Here is a 20823-nt window from a genome sequence, read left to right on the forward strand (position 1 = left end):
CTCTGGGCTCCCCGCGGTTTCAGGCAGCCCAGAGCCCTCTGACTCCCCGCCGCGGCTGGGATTTAAAGGGCTCTGGGCTCCCCGCGGTTTCAGGCAGCCCAGAGCCCTCTGACTCCCCGCCGCGGCTGGGATTTAAAAGGCTCTGGGCTCCCCGCCGCAGCGTGCAGCCCAGAGCCCTCTGACTCCCCGCCGCAGCTGGGATTTAAAGGGCTCTGGGCTCCCCGCCGCAGCGGGCAGCCCAGAGCCCTCTGATTCCCAGCCGCGGCTGGGATTTAAAAGGCTCTGGGCTCCCCGCTGCAGCGGGCAGCCCAGAGCCCTCTGACTCCTCGCCGCGGCTGGGATTTAAAAGGCCCTGGGCTCCCCCCCTCGGAAGGGGGGGTAGTCTTATACGGCGAGTATAGGCCAAAACCTATGTTTTAACTGTAAAATTAGGGGGTCGTCTTATATGCCCAGTCGCCTTATACGCCGGAAAATACGGTAATTCTTTCATTATAGTTTGTGTAGTTTCACCCCAAGCTAGGTTGCATATCATTGACCGAACTCAAAAATGCTAAATTGAAATTCCATAATTGGTAAGACAAAGACAGAAGTGCTTGGTAGCAGTGTGACAGACAATGTAGATGTAGGCCATGATTTTTAAAAATGAGTGCCTGAAGTTAGGCTCCTGAAGTCATATTTAAGTACTTGATGGGAGATTTTCAAAGGCACAAATGGCAGTTAGACACCTAATTCCCATTACAAGTCCCCCATAAGGGCTTCAAGAGGTGCACTGCCTGCCAATCTTGTACTGGAGACTGACACCCGTATCTTGTGCCTTCTTTGTCTATGGGAGACCAACTCTGTAACTAAGGCCATGTCTACACTTACTGGTAGATCAGCGCTGCTGCAATCGATGCAGGGATTGTCAATTTAGTGGGTCTAGCAAAGACCCGCTAAATAGATGGCAGAGTGCTCTCTGGTCAATTCTGATACTCCACTAGAGCGGGAAGAGTAAGATAAGTCGACAGGAGAGCGTCTCCCATTGACGCAGCGTGGTGTCGACACTGCAGTAAGTTGACCTAAGCTATGTTAACTCATATAACTGGAGTAACGTTACTTAGGTTGCCTTACTGCAGTATTGTAGTCAAGTCCTAAATGTGTAATTCACCATGCCTTCTCTCACTGCACTAAAAGGAAGAGATACTTGAGCCTCCACGCTCATCTAGTGTCTTGTTGTTCGCAGCTTGGTACACCAATGAGCCTGTCAAAGGTACCAAGACCAGCTTCAATGCTGATGTTCTCTGACACAAGACCCAAGAGACATTTTGCCACCTTGGCTTCAGCACCACCATCTCTCATGAGCCCAAGACTGGAAACTGGGAGTGAATACCTTACCTGGTACCACCAACACTGGCTTAATAAAAAGCAGCACCAAAGACCAAACTGACACTATATATAATAAAGTCTTGATGACCTTGGGACTGACTCAGTAGGTGCCCACCTTAGCATCTACTCCTCATTTGGTACCAATAGCCTTGACATTGATTCTGGACCTATCCGCAGGCCAGATGCCTCTCTCTCAGTAACCCAAGTCTATGCAGATGTCCATCAGAGTAAAAGGAAGGAGAAGAGGAAGCACAATTCCCCACAATAGGAACATAACCAAAAGAAAAAGAAGGCAGCACAGTCCCTCTCCTCCTTTATATTCTTCAGCCCATGAGGTCTCTGGAGACTCTCAAACAGTACCTCTTCTCCACACTTTTCTGTAACCAGACATCTCAGCATTGACTAACTTGGACTCTTCTCCATTTCAGATCCTGGTAATACCTTTAATCCTTCTGCTGGAGCGGGTGTCCACCACTGAAGCAGCTAGCCACCCAACTACATTTTATTCCACAGCTCAACTCTGTGCCTGTATCAACTTCTCTGGTTTCAATCCAGGATTGCCACCAGCATATCTTCAACCCCTTCAGAGAGAAATCTAGAGAGTCCTCCAACTTGTCCTCAAACCCCATGCCATCTTTCTGTGCTTCAGATCCAGTTATCATGGAAGTATCTCATGCAGGGCCCCCAACCCAGCTCCTCATATAGTCCTATATACAGGACTTCTTGAAAGTCCTGCTGTAGGCTGAGACACAAGTGCCAGCCTCAGGACTGATGCGCTCATGGGTGCCCATTTCTCACATGGCACACATGTACTCTTCTTTGACTGCACCAATACTGACCAGATCCCTCAGATTTACAGGAGGATCTGCATGTATCTGAGGAATGATATGAAACTTTCATAGGAAGTATTTGAGTCCTCTTGGGAGAAACATATGAATGGCATCTCACCAGAATATCATATTGATGCTTCACCTGTTTCACCTCCTGAGGAACCTAGACAGTTCCAGGAGCTATTGTGCAAAATGTTTCTACTACTACTTGTCCGGCCTTTTAAGTGAGCAAAAGTTGAGCTATTTATGTCTCCTTACAGTTATGTCCTATGGAATGCTCCCAACCCAGAATCCTTGATTGAGAAACAGAAGGAGGCAATCCTGACCTTGTTCACAAACTGTTGTATACTTGCTAAGCTGCTTACCAGTCAGCGCTGGTATCCAGATATTTTGCAACTGACCAAAAAGATGCAGCAAGTATGTTGTTTATCTCCAGACCTCCTGTGTCAACAGGTAGGGACAGTTCTGCATTCCAACCTAGAGGCACTCCACCTTGCAGCATGGAGGAAGATAACCTGCTACCTAATGTGGACCATTTCTGCTCTGAGTGTTCAGTCCATCTTCTTCCAAACCAATAGGAGCTCCATTCTGAACGAAAAATGGAAAGGTGTACTATCTGGGCCACTGGTAAAGGACTCACTTCATCTTGACTTGGAGTCCTTGGAGTCCTAAAGTACCTTCTACATTTTAAGACACAGGGCTTACTCTTGGTCTGGCTAAAGATTCATATGACAACAATATTTACTTATCATAATTACATTAAGGGCAAACTCATCTTCTTTCACCCTACATTCTTCAGGTTCCTGGAGGGACTGGCAATTGCATTCCACCCATTAGGAAGCTGCTGATGTGATGGAACCTAAGTCTTGTCTTAACAAAGCTGATGAGCCCTCTTTATGTGGATCTTGCACAGGCCTTCCCAAAACATTTATCAATTATAAAGGCTTTTGCCATACCAATTACATCTGCTTAATACTTTGCTGGCCCCCCCGCCTTTAAACTATAGTCCCTAAGGTAAAAGTCACCATGGGGCTCAATCCCAATTTGATACATAAGATGGTTTGAGATTTCCACCTATTCCAGTATATTTCCCTCCCGGTATGTTATTCCCCAGGCAACATTCCCACTCAGGGGAAGCATGCCTCTATAGCCTAGAGGTAAAGAGGGTTCCCATCCTGCTTTTATCTCAAAAAGACCAAGCCCTGTGTAGATGATCTAATAGCTTGTTTGTAGCATATGGGAATAAATGCCAAGGAAAATTCATTAAACAGAGAATTTCACCCTGGATTAGTAAATGTTTGAAACTCTGTTGCACCTCAGCTAGGAAAGCAGTATCCCCTGGTTTAAAAATTCATCCCTCAAGTGCCAACGCAGCATCAGTGACATGGTCAAGGCCTTGGTGGAGATTTGTAAAGCAGTAACTTGGATTTAGGTGCACCCTTTCAATAATCACTACTACAGTAACTCCTCGCTTAACGTTGTAATTATGTTCCTGAAAAATGCGACTTTAAGCGAAATGTTATGTGAATCCATTGTCCCCATAAGAATTAATGTAAATAGGGTAGTTAGGTTCCAGGGAAATTTTTTCACCATAGATATTATATATATAGGTATATATATCTATGGTGAAAAAATTAAATATATATATACACATATTCTCTCTGTGTGTGTGTGTGTGTGTGTATATATATATATATATATATATATATATATATATATATATATATATGCACACACACACAGAGAGAGAGAGAGTGTATAAGTTTTAAACAAACAATGTAATACTGGTACACGGTGGTGATGATTATGAAGCTTGGTTGTGGTGATGAAGTCAGAGGGTGGGATATTTCCCAGGGAATGCCTTATTGCTAAATGATGAACAAGCAATCGGCTAAGCCCTCAAGGGTTAACATGTTGTTAATGTAGCCTCACACTCTACAAGGCAGCAGGAATGGAGGGAGGGGAGACAGCATGGCAGACAGAGACACACATCCTGTGTGAGAGAGAGAGATGTGCATTGCCCCTTTAAGTACGCTGACCCCACTCTAAGTACACAGCCTTTTTTAATAGATCAGCAAGTTGAGACAGCAGCTCCTGCTAGCAAGCTCCCGCCGTCTTAAGCCCTGTCATGTCTCCCCGCCCCCCCAAACTCTATGGAAATGGGGTAAGTGGGGTGCAGGAGCAGGAGGGAACAGGACACCCTGATATTAGCACCCCCTCTTCCCCCCCCCCCTGGCTTGCACAGCAAGCAGGAGGCTCCGGAGATCAGCTCTAAGGCAGATGGCAGCACATGGCAGTGGGGGGATTGATAGCCTGCTGGGCAGCAGCCGTACAGGGAACTTAGGGGAATGGGAAGCTGATAGGGGGGGCTGTCAGTCCACCCTGGTTCCAAGCCCCCACCAGCTAGCTCCAACAGACTGCTCTTCCTGCAAGCAGTGGACAAAGCAGGCGGCTGCCAAATGGCATTATAACGGAGCATTGCACAACTTTAAATGAGCATGTTCTCTAATTGATCAGCAACGAAACAATGTTAACCGAGACGACTTTAAGTTAGGAGTTACTGTACTTGTATTTAGCATTGCATTTTGATGGCCAGTTTTGGACAGCCGGGCTAAGCTCCATATTTAGCTAAGAACTCCTTGCTTGCTGTCCTTCTGGTAGAGCTCTGCTTACTAATCTCCTAAGGGTGGGAATGCAAAGAAGAAAGAGAGGTTACTTACCAGGAACTGTTCTTTGAGCATCACTTCTATGTATTCACACCACCCACCCACCATCTCCTAGATCTTTGAGTTCTATATAGTATGAGGATGTTGTGCTTTGGGGAAAAAAGAACCGAGGTGGTTGGGAGATACACTCCTTTTTATAGAGTAGGGCAGGAGTGGCCAACCTGTGGCTCCAGAGCCACATGTGGCTCTTCATAGGTTAATATGCAGCTCCTTGCATAGGCACTGACTCCGGAGCTGGAGCTATAGATGCTAACTTTCCAATGTGCCGGGGAGTGCTCAGTGCTCAACCCCCTGCTCTGCCCCAGGCCCTGCCCCCACTCCACCCCTTCCCCCAAGCCTGCCATGCCCTTGCTCTTCCCCCCCCGCTTCCCACCAGAGTCTCCTGCACACCGCATAACACCTGATCATGGCGGGCAGGAGGCATGGGGAGGGAGTGGGAGGCACTGATTGGTGCTGCAGGTTTGAGTTGGTGGAGCTAGTGAGGGGCTGTTAACACATTAGTGTGGCTCTTTGTCAATGTACATTGGTAAATTCTGGCTCCTTCTCAGGCTCAGGTTGGCTGCCCCTGGAGTAGGGTAACAACATCACCCTTGCATGACAGCTTTCTTGTACCTCCCAGCAGACACAGCTTTCAAGGCAGTTCCACAGTTTGACACCCATGGTGACATATTCCCCCTAAAGTGAAGACACGAAGGTGATTCTCAAAGAAGAATAGCTATTGTTAGTAATCTCTCTCCTTAATTCCATTAACTCTGTTATATTGATTCTCTTTATTATATACAGCCTCATTATGAAATGTAAGCTCTCTGGCCTCAAGACCTACTTCAGAGAAAGAGAATAGGCTGTATTTTATTCTGCAAACTCTTTCCCAATTACTTATTTCTCTTCAAATAATTTATGTAATCTAATAGTTGAAAATTCTTTGTCCCCTGAAAAAGAAAACTAGTTGGCTGAGTGTAAACATTGAAGCCAAATAAACAGTTCTGCAAGGTATTTCTCTAGCTCTAATACAAGAGAATGTGCTTTCCTGGGTTGTATGGACAGCTGTTGCAACATTTGTGATGATCTATGAACTTCTGGAAGTTCAGATATGAAGGTAACCTTTTATGGAAGGATTATTCCACATGAATAAACACTTACATTATAATAGGAAAGGACATTCTAATTTATTCACAAGAAGCTTCTGGCTTTGGCGAAGTTTTGATATATTTCTCATGTAAATATTTTGGGATTTTTAAAAAATATTCTATCCATAATGGATTGTATAAAGTCTTAATGAAATCTGTCAGTCATTAATCTGCATTTTGAAAGAACGCCAAGTACATATAGAAAAGTAATATGTTTATTTCCAATATATAGTCAAGTTAATGTATAAAATGATCCTTGCAGTGTTATAGTCACAAAAGATTGATAATGATTTTTTTAAAGCATTTTATACATGGAGAGAAAAATAATGTTCAATGTAAAAAGCCCCAAAAGTTTACTAACTTTACAGGAATTCTACAGAATTATAAGAATATAAGAATGGCCATACTGGGTCAGACCAATGGTCCATCTAGCCCAATACGCTGTCTTCCAACAGTGGCCAGTGCCAGATGCTTCAGAGGGAATGAACAGAATAGGACAAATATAGAATGATCCATCCCTGTTGTCTGGTCCCAGCTACTGGCAGATAATTTCTGTAATCAAAGATTGTAAGTCATGTGAGCAATAGTTTTTTACATACATGTTTTAATCTCTTACTTATTAGGTAAATTGGTATTCTTTATTTGCAAGGCTTTGTTTAGACTGGCTGCTAATGTTTTCTTTCTTTGTTTTGCTACATCTCAATAGAAGTGGTAGAATTTCGTAAATCTGTGTTGGTATTTTTAAATCACCTGTCACTGTAGTAGCCAATCACTAGCAATTCAAGGTAGTAACAGACTGAACACTCTAGGGATTAATTTTGCACTGTCTTTTGTGGGGGAAAAAGTTGTTAGTTTTCAGAGATCATCTCAAGGATCAGTATCTTGCAAGTTGCTCTTATGATAGAGATCTATTCTTATTTTTTCTTTTGGTATCTTGCATGATTGTAATCTTGGAACTGTTTTCTGAACAATAAATTCTAATTCTCATGCAGTGAATTGAATCAATGCATACTTCAGTACCATTTCAAATGAATGTTTTGGGTTTTTTGTTTTGGTTTTTTAAATATTCTATGTATTTGGGCCCACTCTGATGCTGTTAGAAAAACCTGTGGCATTTCTGTATTTGAAACATGACAGTTGGTGCAAAACAGTAATTAACTGTCTTAGATATTAATGCTGTCCTAGAGATTATCATGTAGAAGAATGAATTTTGCCATTCTATATACAGTAGTGTGACAGACCCAGGCCAGTGGGGTACAGGAGTCTGGTAGAAGGCAAATATACCCCCAACTCCTGATCGGACACAGAAGGAGTTGACCTGGTCTGTGAGAAACACCAGAAGGGAAGGTCTAAATTGGAAAGGGATCTGGCCTGTCCCCGACCCACTAGGTGGGACACACAGACTGTGGGGATTGTTGTCTGTTTCCCCCATGCTGGCCAGTTAGCTGAGTGGATGGCAGGTTTGAGCCACTAGCAAAAGTGGCCAAACTGAGGGCTGCCGTGAATCTCTGAGGTGAGCAAATCCGCCTATAAGTGCAGGACCCACCAAGGCAGAGGAGGAACTTTGTCACAGTTGATATTATATGAATTAGAGGTTGTTTCCTCAGTTGACTGATGTATCCAAGAAAATCTTCTATATGGATCTGATCAGAAGCTCACTGAAGTCAACGAGTGTCTTTCCATTGACTTCAGTGGGCTTTGATTCATGCCCTATATTTGAGTCAGTATCTGCATTTATGTCTAGGTTCTTTTTGCACCAATAGATGTTCTTTTAAATGAACTCAGACTAACAAAAGTTCATCTTGGGCGGCAGCGGGGCGGGGGGGTGCATAAAAAAGACATTTTCAGTCCCACTGTAGTCAATTAACCAAGGAAGCATAAAGCAGATTGTAAAATGGTCTTCGCTTGTGGGGCAGTGTATCCAGGGGCATAGGCATTTGGACTTGCAGAAGGGGACTTTTGGTAGAGGAACCCAGGCCCTCCCACTCCACCGGGCTCCAGCCCAGGGCCCTGTTAGAGTGACAAAAGGGTCTGACACCCAGGAGTGCCTTAAGGTGGCCTTCCCTGGGCCACTTCCCACCACCCTGCCATTGCCCAGAGCTCGCAGTCTATACCAGAAAAGAGTGGAGGGGATCAGCTCACCACTTGGCACGTCTTTGTGGCTGGGCATGGTGTTCTCTCTCCACCTAGGGGTGGTGGTTGCATCCTCTCAGGCCTGGGCCTTCCAGCTAGGTCAATTACAACTCTGTCCCCTTCAGGGGTAATCTATAAAAAAAACCAACACAAATAAACTGGGTTAAAATGTGGAAAGAGAAAATGCCTTCCTTTTTGGGTCTATCAGAAGCGGGTCTTACCTTCCCTCAGAGAGGGACCTTCAGATAGTCGCTGATGGGGAAGATCTTGCTCTCCCTCAGGCCTTTCCTCAGCAGCTGCAAGGTAAAGGTCCTATCTTTTCCCTGTCCTTCCCACAAGTGAGCTGTTCTACTCCCTTTTACTCCTCCTCTTATCTGTACGTCTCTTGCAGGTGTGGCAGGGCAGTGCTTGCTGAGCCCAGAGCAGCTCTTTAACCCCTTGTCACCCAGGCTGGAGTTTGTATACCCCATCACACTCATAAACAAAATCTACTTATTGTTTCATTTTGAATACTGAGCCTTTGTTATTGGAAAAAATAAAAAGTAATATTTTAAGATAGCCTGGTGATAATATCTGAAAATGTGACCCTGCAGTGAAAGTTAGAATACACATCATATATCTATAAATTACATAGGGAGGTCGTGGAATCTCTGTCATTGGAGGTTTTAAAGAACAAGTTAGAAAAATACCTCTCAGGGATGGTCCAGATAGTATGTAATCCTGTTTCTGTGCAGATGACTGGATTAGATGACCATATGAGTCCCTTCTGGTCCTACATTTTTATGATTCTATACATTAAATATAATCTTTGTGAATTTCACTGCTGGGACAGGTGTTTCCCATTTAAATGTCTGCTTCACCCAGAAAGAACTGTTTTAAGTAAGTTGACAAAGAAATGCCTTCTTGAGTGTTTGTGCTGCAGAAATTGTATTTTATTTTGTTTTGTAAAGCAGTCTACATTTTTGTATTCTCTTCTCCAGATATAAAAATGTCTCATTAAACCATTGCAGTTTGAAAATAGATTTCTCATACAGGATGGTATTAGAGAAACTCATAAATAAAGCATAGTAGATTTCATGCTGTAGAATAATACATTTTAGAATATGTAGTCAAAAGGACTATTCATGCTTAAAGGTAAGCATGTGCTTATGTGTTTGCAAGGTGAGGGCTTTATAATCAATATATTTTAACTAGTGTATTGTTATAAATTTATTTTATGTATTTGTTTTTGATCTTATGAAATCTTGTTTTTTACTGATACTGTACATGTGATTTCAAGTTACTATAATCATCACTTAAACAGCATGTGCTAAGGTTTACTGATTTGCTAGCCAGTTGTCTTGACAAATACACATGGCATCAATACTTTCCATTAATAACTTTTAGATTCCCATCACAGCTCAGACTTTTTAAAAGGCAAACCGCATCTTGTGCATGCTTTACTTGGTTTCTTGGGGGAAAAAAACCAGATGAAAGGATTATAATTAGAAACAGTGATGACAGATTATATAAGCAGACATAAAGTACTTGGTCACTTATTGTCAGCATTCACTGTCTCCTTGAAAAATGTTTTAAATTACAAGAAAATTGGAGTAAAGCTGCAATTTTTGCTCTCATCTTCTGACCTTAAAACTGTATGGTGTCTAAATTGGTTGTATATATATGAGTATTTATAGTTGCTCTCTTTCACATAGATTTATATTCAAATTAAAGTTAGTACATCCACACTTTGTTAAATTCCACATATATATTTAAATGAATATTCGTTAAGTAATTTCATAGGTTTTGTAAGAATAATTTATTATTTGGGTAGCACAACCCAACTTATTAATATAATTTGTATTTTATTTTGTGTACATAAGATTGAGGAAAAATAATAGAAAATTATTAATTTATCAGATATATCTCATGTTACTTGCAGTGCCCTTCATTATTGCTGGTATTAAGGAACTAATCTGTATGTAGTTTAACCAATTCTAGTTTTTCCACTGGTCATATAAGCAAAATTCATGACAAGTTAACAGTATTTCACCAACTCCTTTTCCTTGTGGTACTACGAGGGTATAGTTGCAATAATACGATTATTTTCTCTTATAGCATCAGAGACTTCTTGACATGCTGGATACAGAGAAAGAAGTGTTAGCACAAAAAGTAGAAGCAGCCTTGATGCAACAATCACAAAAACATAAGGTAATGCTTTGAATACATCAAGTGCTTGATCCTATACTACTGAAGTCAATAGGAGCTTTGCCGTTTACTTTAATGGGAGTGTGGTCAGGTTCTAAATATTTTGAGTGTTTGAACCAAATTCTATCCACTCCTCATATGCTGTGTTACAACTTTATTTTACATATTATTTGCAGGAAGCACTGGAAAAATGTTTGGAGGAACAACAGAATAGAAGTAAAGAGGCTTTAGCAGCTGCTGCTAAGGTAATTCTAGTTAAATAGTAGATATACAACATAAATACCACGCGTTTCATTCAAGAGTGTCATGTTCAGGAATTGGACTCTGATTCAAAAACTAGATCCATGAAAGTCCAGTTCCACTATATATATCATTTCAACCATGTTTAAAAAGGGTCATAATTATACAAATCATGAGGACTCCTATGAGATTTAGAGGCTATCATGGAAATCTACTAACTGCTGATGCAAAATGTAATCTCTCATATTCTACTAATGAAAATAGCACCAGTATTAATTTGCCTTTTTCATAATGTTGAGTCCTTGGGTCATTACAGTGTAGTTATTTGTGGTATCTAAACAAAACAATCTGTTTTCATTGTCTCCAGCTGACCGCACTGGTGTTCTGTTTTTTATTTCAAGAATAGATACCAGAGTCGTCATTGCATTTGTCAAGACACTTAACATTGTGTTTTATTTAATATTTGACAACTGAAAGGTCATTTCCAGAAGAAAAACCTAAGTATGTGTGAGTTAATAGTCTAATACGTATCATGTATCCTTAGTAGAAAATTGTTAAAGTATTGACAACATATTTCATTCAATTAAATTTAATCAATGTAAACTGTCCTATGTGATTCAATATATATTGTTTTTAATAAAAAGTTTAAATTTCACTTTTTCTGTCTGATTTGTTTAGTGCTTTTCATTCATGAATGCCTTGGACACAGTAAAATTATTATTCGATAAGGAAATTAGGTGATAATTTCTAGGCTATTTTTGCATATCAAATCTTGGTATATAATCCAGCACAAAAGTCAGGTAACATTATGTACAAAATAATTACCATACCTATCTTTTAAGACTCTGGGGAAATCTGTAACACCATATGTCAAGAAACAAACAGGCACAATTGATTTGGCCCCACTCTATTACAGGATCAAAAATATCTGGTTTTCTCCAATGAAAACTGTGATCCACATATGTAATTTGCCTTCTGGTTGACAGTGGTATACCTCTGGCTAGTTGTCAACTCTCTTGAATCTCAAGGCTGTGGAACTTAATGTTTGGGTCTGGAAGGTTAATAAGACTCTCTTGAACACCTGTGCCTTTATCCCACTCGTAGGCCACTTCTTTTTCTTCATACTTATAGGGAAAGATATATTTATTTTATCTTTAACTTATTTTAAAGTTAATAATTGGAAAAAACTGAAGTGTTATATTTAACCACAGAACAAACATGCATATGCAAGCTTCTTCCACATTACCCTACTAATGTGCCTCAACCCTGGCCTGGAGACACCGCCTCTGGTGTTGAGAGGCTTGTTTAGTCCTCATTCTTCTTCAAGTAGTATCCCTATGGGTGCTCTACTGTAAATGTCTCTATGCTTGTTCCACTGTAGGTGTGTGTGTCCATCCCTCTGCTGCTGATTGGAGAAGTTTGGTAGCAGTGTCCATCCAGCCTGTGCATGCGCTGTTCCCTGGGCTGTGCCACGAGATTAGCCAGAGTGCATGGGTGAACCCTCCTCAGTTCATTCTCAATCACTCCTGGCTAGAGACAGTGCTTTAGCTGTTCGTTAGCAGATTGTTAACCTCTTTAGAATTGTTACCCGTTAGCCCCGTTTGAAGCTTTTCTTTTCTTCTTCATTTATCTTTTATTTGGCTGTTGCCTTTATAAAAAAAAAAAAAAAGGAGGAAGGAAAGGAGAAAAGGACTTGGTTCTTTTTTCAACCCCGGTCAGGGGACCACCACCCCCGGACAGGGCCCGGCTCCCTGGGCTTCAAGAAGTGTCTCAGTTGCAAGGAATCTATCCCAGTGACTGATGGACACTCAGTGTTACTGCTGGCCAGGAGAGAAACATATCCAACGGAAGTGTGGTTTGGTCCAGCAACTGAAGCCCAGATCCAGAAAAGACAGAGAACTGAGGCTCAAAGTCCTACTCATGGAGGCAGCCCTTCAGCGGTCCTCTGGACAGTGAGAAACCTCACCGCAATCTTCTACTTCAAAGGGAGGTGAGCCCAAGGAGATGTCCATGAGCCACTCACGTAAGGCCTCTAAGAAAAGGGCCATGAATCTCTATGGTTAGTCCTGGTCAAGCTGAAAATGATCTCCAGCTCAATCAGTATCATCAGTATGGACGGCACCAAAGCCATCTAAATCCAGAACCCAAGGCTTTCACAATACTGTCCCAATAGAGCATGCTGGGTTGCTTAAGGAACCAATGGGAACAGGAAAGGAACTCTCAGGGGAACGCTCCTGCAGCACAGACATTGGCATTGGTATCGCTTGTGGCACCAACAATCTGCATACTATCAGGTCCACATCACCGACTCCTTCAGAACAGGCACCTCAGCACTGACTACCACCACTGGTATTGACAGCTTCCAGTACACAACAGATCTTTTGATGTCTGACACACTCTATTTGCCTCTGCTCAGTACTTGGGACCGGTACTGAGTTCACTTGGAACTTTGGCTCTGACGACCTCTTGTCATTCACCACCCTTTTCATCCTCAGATTCAGAAAGTGAGCAAGAGGACACAGTCTCCCGTTGCTCTTCTCACCCACCATATGGTGCCCACATTCGCTATGGATCACACCCATATCATTCTCCTGATCCATAGCCTCCCTGGTTTGGACAGCTGTGGAAACAACCACCGGGCTCCTTCCCACCCTCACAATGGCTATACTGGGATCACTGTCACGCTCAAAAAGAATATGCCTCCCATAGTTCTAAGTGTAGCCTATCCGCAGCCAAGGAGACACCCTCGAAGCAGCAGCTGAAGGAGGGTATCTGACCCCCCCCCTAAACAGACAAGGGGAGAGCAAGAGGCTGAAGTTGAGGAGGAAGTTACCCCTCAGGCCCATTTCTCACCATCATCACCCGATGAGATGGTGATGCCCCCTCTGCAATCAATGGCAGATGACTTTAAAATGTTTCAGGACCTGGCACAGTGGATGGCAGAGGCACTCCAGATACTACTACAGGAAATGACCAAGTCACACCACAAGCTAGTGAACATTTTACATTCTTCTGCCTCATTCAGAGTAGCCCTCCCTGTGATGGGTTCCCCCTGGGGTGCAACCTGGAAATGGGGTACCACTGAGCCCCCCCTAACCCACCAGACTGGGCTTCCTTTACACTGTACTGCTGTGACCAGCCTGCCAAGCCCTCTCCCAGGCTCCAGCACACATACAGGTAGGGATACACCCAGCTGCAATACATACAAACTGCTGTGATCAGCTCTGCACGAGGCAGTTACAGCTAAGGAACTGCCCGGCTGCTCAAGTGCACACCCCCCTCTGGAGTGTAAACCTAAAATTATACCATCTTATGCTGCAAAGAGATCTGTACAGTATAAACTTATGGAATTTTCCCCCTCCCTCAATGTGGAGAGGAAATATACAACAGCTTTTTGTCCCAAGTTATGACTCCCACACACTGGTTTCTGATAAAACAAAAACAAATATATTAACTACAAAAGATTTTTAAGTGATTATAAGGGATACACACAGATCAAAGCAGATTACCTAACAAATCAACAAAAACACAATCTAAACTTAATATACTAAAGAGATTGGATATGAGTATCAGATTCTCACCCTAAATGATGATTCAAGGAGGCCTCAGAGATTCTTAAGTGGCCAGCTGTGCTTGCTAACAGCTTAAAAACCCCAGGTGTTCCTTTCACAGATTAAAAAACTTGTTTAGCCTGGGTCCAGCACGTCCAGTTCAGTCTTTGTTCCTCAGATGTTTCCCAGTCTCTCTTTTGGGCAGGGAGTTAGTGAAGAACCACAATGATGTTGCTCTTCTGCCTTAAATAGCTTTTGCATATGGCGGGAGCTCTTTGTCATGAACTCAGCCAAAATCATATGGCAGACCCCCACGTTGGTCTCATCAACATGTAAGCGGGCTGAGAAAAAGTATTGTGTGCTGGTGAAAGACATGGAGTTTCTCTTCTCCCACCCACCTCCCAGTTGATCCTAGTGGATGCAGTCAACTCAAAGGGCCACCAACACCAATTTAAATTCACCCCCTGTTATTGGACCTGGAAGCGTCGGGATCTTTTTGGCAGGAAAACATGCTCCTTAACGTCTCTCCAGTTCTGCGTTGCAAACAGTGAAGCCTTACTGGTAAAATACAATTATCAGAATTACTTAAAACTGAACTCCTTTATGGAGCAGCTCCCAGATTCTCATAAGGAACAATTGAAGGCCAGTGTCAACGAAATCCAACTGGTGGCTAAAGCATCTCTCCAGTCTGCACTTGATGCAGCTGACACAGCGGCATGTTTCATCTTGACTGCCATCATAATTAAACGAGATTCTTGGTTTCACCTATCCAGCTGCCCAAAATGAGGTTCAAACGACTGAACAGGCCCTTCTTTTCCTTTTAAAGGGACAAAGCTGTTTGTGGAAAAGACTGACACCTCCCTCCACACCTTAAAAGACTCCAGGGCTACTCTTCAATCTCTCAGGATCTTCACACCTGAATTTAAGAGAAAATATAGCCTTCAGCCATCATTTAAACCCCACTCATCACAATATCCATCTCAGAGGTCATATGAACCTCAGAGGAAGAAGTCCAGGTTCCCTAGGTGGAAACCATTGTGTTCGTAACCCATTTCCTCTCAACCTTCCACCTCAAAGCAACAGTTTTGATAGGTTGGTCAAAGTGCCCATAGAACATTCTCCTCAACATCACCTGATCCTGGAAAACCTCACCCCTCCCTTTGGATACTATCTCACCCCATTCCGCAGCACCTGAGAGTGGATAACAAGTGGTTGTTGGAGATCATTCGAGATAGGTACTCCATCCATTTTACCTTCCCCGTCCTTCTTCAGAGACCCTTTTCATGAGAGCCTATTAGGAGAGGAACTATATAGCCAGTGCACACACATCTAAGAGGCATATCTACTCTCCCTACTTCCTGATACCTAAGAAAAAAGGAGATTGGAGACCCATACTAGATCTCAGAGTACTCAACAAATTTGTCAAGGCTCAGAAGTTCAAGATGGTCACAATAGCAATAATTATTCCAGCGTTAGAAAAAGGAGACTCGTTCTCAGCCCTTGACCTTCAAGATGCATATTTCCACATCTCAATCATACTGAGTCACAGATGATACCTCAGGTTTACGCTAGACCAAGACCACTACTGGCGCTCCCTTTTCGCCTCTCATTGGTCCCCAGAGTATTCTCTAAGGTCTTTTCAGTAGTGGTGGCCCATTTACACTCCCAGGGCATCATGATTTATCCTGACCTGGATGATTGTCTTCTCAGAGCATGTTCCTTTGCCAAAGCCCAATGAATCACCATACTGCACTGGATCTATTCTAGAATCTGGGCCTTCAAATCAATGCACAAAAATCAACATTAACTCTTGTACAGAGGCTACAATTCATAGGAGCTGACTTGGACTCTTTAATGCGAGGGTGCTCCTCCCACATCACAGATTCCTCAGCCTTTCCATGCTTCTAGAGACAGTGCAATCCAGCCCACAAATTTCGACCAGACACTGTCTCCAACTTCTGGGGCATATGGCCGTGGGCACATTGGCTATAGATCATGCCAGACTGCACAGGAGATGCCTTCAACCATGGTTCGGTTTACAGACCAAACAGTGACAACATAAACTACTATTGATGCCTATCAAGGTCAAACAATCATTAGATTGGTGGAAAGACCCAAAAACAACTGCATGGGAATCCCATTTGTTTGGCTTTCCCCATCATTACTTCTGACCACCAATGCATCCGTCGTAGGATGGGGCTTACATCTCGACGATCTCACACTGCAGGGCAAATGGTCTCCATCAGAGATGTGCCTTCACATTAATCTACTTGAACTGCAAGTGGCCAGAAATGTGTGTGCTCACTTTCTCCCGCTGATCAAAGGCACACAAAATTCATGATGGACAATATGCCTGCCTATATTACATAAACCAACAAGAAGGCAACAGATCACCCTCTCCAGGTGTGGAAGCACTAAAGCTATGGAACTGGTGCATTTCCCACAATATCACAATATCAGTGGCCTATCTACCGGAAGTGCACAACATGACAGTGGATAGTTTAACCACAAATTACCACATGACCCCAAATGGGAGATTTGATGATACTCCATGACACATTCTGACAATGGGGGCCACAGACAATAAACTTGTTAGCCACTTACCAGAACAAAAAATGTCCACAGTACTGCTCCAGAGCAGGAATTGGATGCACATCATGGAAGACACTCTCTTCCTCTTGTGGGACAAGGGCTTTCTTCACCCCTTTCCCTCTATTACTGAAAGTTCTCTTGAAAATAAAGAAAAAGCAAACATCATACTGATTGCTCTCACCTGTCCCAGAAAGACATGGTATCCTTACCTGTCACAACTGGAGCTATGTCCACCAATGACTCTTCCAATCACTCCTTATCTTCTGTCACAGAATGAGAGGCGCACTCACCATCTCAACCTGAGAATACTGAAGATCTGAGGACGTTCAGAAAGTGTTACTACATAGTAGAAAAGTAGCTACCTGTTGTACCCACCTACCAGACGTAGACAAGATTTCGAATCTGGTGCCAGCGCTAAGGTGTCACCCTAGATATAGCCCCTCTACTTGTAATCCTAGATTATCTGTTGACTCTCAAGAAATCGGGACTCTCTATTTACTTGCTAAAAGTACACTTAGCAGCAGTTGCGACCTTCTACCAGCAGATAGAAGGGTACTCAATTTTTCCCACCCGACTACAAAGAGGTTTCTCAAAGGCATAGTTAATGTGTTTCCTCAACCCAGGCAGCCTCCCCCCACAATGGGATCTCAACCTAGTGTTAAAAGGCCTGACCAGATTACCATTTGAACCCATGACCTCTTGTTCTTCAACTCACCTTTCCATGAGAACAGCATTCCTGATCGCCATCACCTCTGCAAGAAGGAAAAAGGAGATAGCAGCTCTGACAGAGCATTCACCCTTCACAGTGTTCTTCCTTGGCAAAGTCACGCTTAGACTACATCCGAAGTTGCAAGGTGGCTTCCACATTTCACATGAACCAAATCATTCACCTTCCGACCGTTTATCCCAAACTTCATCAGGATAATAGGGAAGCCATCCTCCATCTACCCGACGTGAGGACAGGACAAGAATTTTTAGAAAACCTCTGAGACTCTCCATTGCAGATAAGTTAAAAGGCACATTCATTTCAGCTCAAAGACTCTCCAAATGGGTATCTAACCGTATCAAACTATGATGCCCAATTCACAGCGCAACACTCCCATCTTCAATATGCACTCATTCTATGAGATTGGTCTCCTCGGCAGTCGCCTTCTCCAAGGGTATTCCTATATCAGAAATCTACAGAGCAGCTACCTGGGCATCTGCGCATACCTTCACAGAACACTATGCCATCCCGGGGGACTCTACCCTAGATGACAGTTTCAGCATTATCATCTATGACAGACTCAACTCCGAAGCCCCAATCTCCGGTGGGGAGCACTGCTCAGGAGTCACCTACAGCGGAACACTTATAGGGACACTACTCAAAGAAGAGGAAGTTACTCACCTTGTGCAGTAATGATTGTTCTTCGAGATGTGTCTCCCTATGGGTGCTCCTCCCCACCCTCCTCCCCTCTATTTCTGAGTTTCTTGTCATTGACTCTGTGGTAGAGAAGGAACTGAGGAGGGTTCACCTGTGCACACTGGCTAGCTTCATGGCAGAGCACGGGAAGCAGCGCATGCGCAGGCTGAATGGAAACTGCTACCAAAGTTCTCTAATCAGCAACTCATTTTTTATTAACTAACAAATAGCCATGGTAATATTTTGGAGGGCATTACAGTCCTAAGCCCAGATATGCACTAGTGATATAGAAGTGAAAATATCTGTTCTTATATAGTGTAAGCCTGCCAATCCTTCTAAATGAAGTGATTCTAATTGATTCAGGCATTCAGTATTTTTTGTCATTCACTTTTGCTTTATTTGTTTCAAAGATTGAAAAAGAAGTAATGCAAGAGGCCATTTTAAAAGCAGTCGAAGAGGAAAGGAGAGACATGGAGAAAGTTCATGCAAAAGAAAGAGAAATATGGCAGGCCGAATGTGTCAAAGACAAAGAAAAGATTGCTCAGGCTGTTCAGGAGGCTGTGCAAGAGCAAAGAAAAACCAGTCAAGTGAGTACATTTTACCTTTTCATAGAGCTGTTTGTGTTTTTTATTGTTTCAAAAGCCATGTTTAAACTTCTCTGAATGACTACATAATGTTTAGTTAGCTCCTTTAAAAATGTAAACATTCAGTTTTTATCAAAACATGTAAAGGGTTCTAGGCACTTTAACAGCATATTAATTACCATAAATATGTCTGTCTTTTGTATTCTCAGGACATGAAGTATCTTTTATTTATACTTAGAATTCAACATCAAATTTCTTTCTTTTACAATGAGTTAGAATTCCAGTGTCTCGTTATTTATACACCAATTATTCTAAGATACCATATAGAATGAAGACAGAGAAAGCAATTGATGGATGAAAAAAACAGTGAATAGTGAGACTTTTCTAGAGAAATTCTTAAGTGATATTAATGCTCCGATGAGGGTTGAGTATGCATTACTTATACAAGTTGAAACAGAGTCTTTTCCAACCATGCTTTAAAGGAGATAATAGCAACTACAAATTAAATATGTTGCAATAATGGTTATACATTCTTCCAAAATCCATGTTGTCTCGTCCATTATAACGGACTCTTTTTTTCAGTAAGCAGCCAAGAAATCTACTGGATTTTTGGCATCCTATTTTAATATTAGTCCCAAATGTCCAAAGAATAGCTTTGAGCAAAATGAATTTAATTCAGATGTTGAATTTCTAACTTTTTAGCATGATTTTGTAAACCCTACATAAGCAAAAACAAAAACATTAGCTCTTAAAGTGTGATAGACATACTTAGCAAGTCACAGCAAGTCTACAGAACATGTGTTAAGAAACAGGCTGCATTTTCCCTACATACATTCTTCTCCTTCAGTTTAACTGGATACCGTATTCTTCTTCATTTCCTGCCCTAAAGTTGTGCAAAATTATGTGCTATGCTATTAAATAAACTGGTAAATAAAGTGATTCCTGTATTATATGTACATAATATGTGTTTGGATAAACAACACTAGTAAATAAGATGTCACTATAATTAAATTCTGGAAGTCAAACTAAAATATTTTTCCTGCTGAATTAATCTGGGTGTGTCACACATAAATTGACAGTTTATAATCAGTAGATGTTGGATGGAGCTTTAGTTTATCATATTGGTAAACTGAAAGTCAAGTGGTAGATCTGGCACATCTTGCAGATTACCTACTAGGACAGGCAATTAGTCTGCTAACATTATGTGTCTGAGTACAGGCTTCTGAAGCAGAACCGTATTTGATATTCTAATTATTCCATCATTATGCTTTATTTTTTCGGCGGATACAAGCTAAGTTTTATTTTCTTGCAATTGCTGTTTACAAAGGATTATAAGTCATTTCAAAGATAGTAAAAAGTAAAACACACAAACAATCTGTGAGCACCTAGATTAGAGGTGGGCAAACTACGGCCTGCGGGCCACATCCAGCCTGGTCCCTGAGCTCCTGGCCCGAGAGACTAGCCCCTGGCTCCTGCCCCACTGCTCCCCCTCCCATGCAGCCTCAGCTCACTGTGCCGCTGGCGCAATGCTCTGGGTGGCCGGGCAGTGCAGCTGAAGAGCCGCGGCCTGACCCGGTGCTCTGGGCGGCGCTCCAGGCAGTGCGGTAAGAGGGCAGGGGAGTTCGGGGTGATGGTCAAGGGGTGGGAGTGTAAATAGGGGTGGGGTGGTCAGAGGGCAGGGAACATTAGTGGTTGAATGGGGGCAGGACTCCTGGTGGGGCAGTCAGGAAGGAGAGGGGGGGTTGGATGGGCTGGTGGGGGGCAGTGGGAGGGATCCGGGAGTGGACAGGGGACAGGGAGCAGGCAGTGATGGATGAAATTATGACAACTGGCATATGATTTAATTGTTTACGCTCTGTTATAAAGTAAGGGCATCCTTAAATCTTTTCAATATAGGGAGAATATTTATGTTGAATGTTGCTTCACACGCTTCCGTCCTCATTGATTCGGGATCATCACCTCCAGGCTTGATTTTATTATTATGCTTTGTATCCTGGAAAGAAACTGCTGAGCTTGATAAAATAAACAAAAAACATCACCTCTATTTGGTTACAGGCTGCTCAGGGTATAGTACCAAAGCACTCTG

General features: G+C 42.6%; 1 protein-coding gene across 6 annotated transcripts in view; it reads left to right on the forward strand.

Moving 5' to 3' along the window:
* Positions 1 to 20823, forward strand: part of CCDC91 (coiled-coil domain containing 91) — a 341433-nt gene that overhangs the window by 217296 nt on the left and 103314 nt on the right. For all 6 annotated transcript variants that reach the window (XM_044996321.1, XM_044996330.1, XM_044996304.1 and 3 more), the window contains 3 exons: positions 10279 to 10371; positions 10545 to 10613; positions 18564 to 18740. In XM_044996321.1, coding sequence (XP_044852256.1) covers positions 10279 to 10371; positions 10545 to 10613; positions 18564 to 18740 — 339 coding nt within the window. The remainder of the gene's footprint in view (positions 1 to 10278; positions 10372 to 10544; positions 10614 to 18563; positions 18741 to 20823) is intronic.

This window comes from Mauremys mutica, chromosome 1 (genome assembly GCF_020497125.1).
Source record: "Mauremys mutica isolate MM-2020 ecotype Southern chromosome 1, ASM2049712v1, whole genome shotgun sequence".
Lineage (NCBI taxonomy): Eukaryota > Metazoa > Chordata > Testudines > Geoemydidae > Mauremys > Mauremys mutica.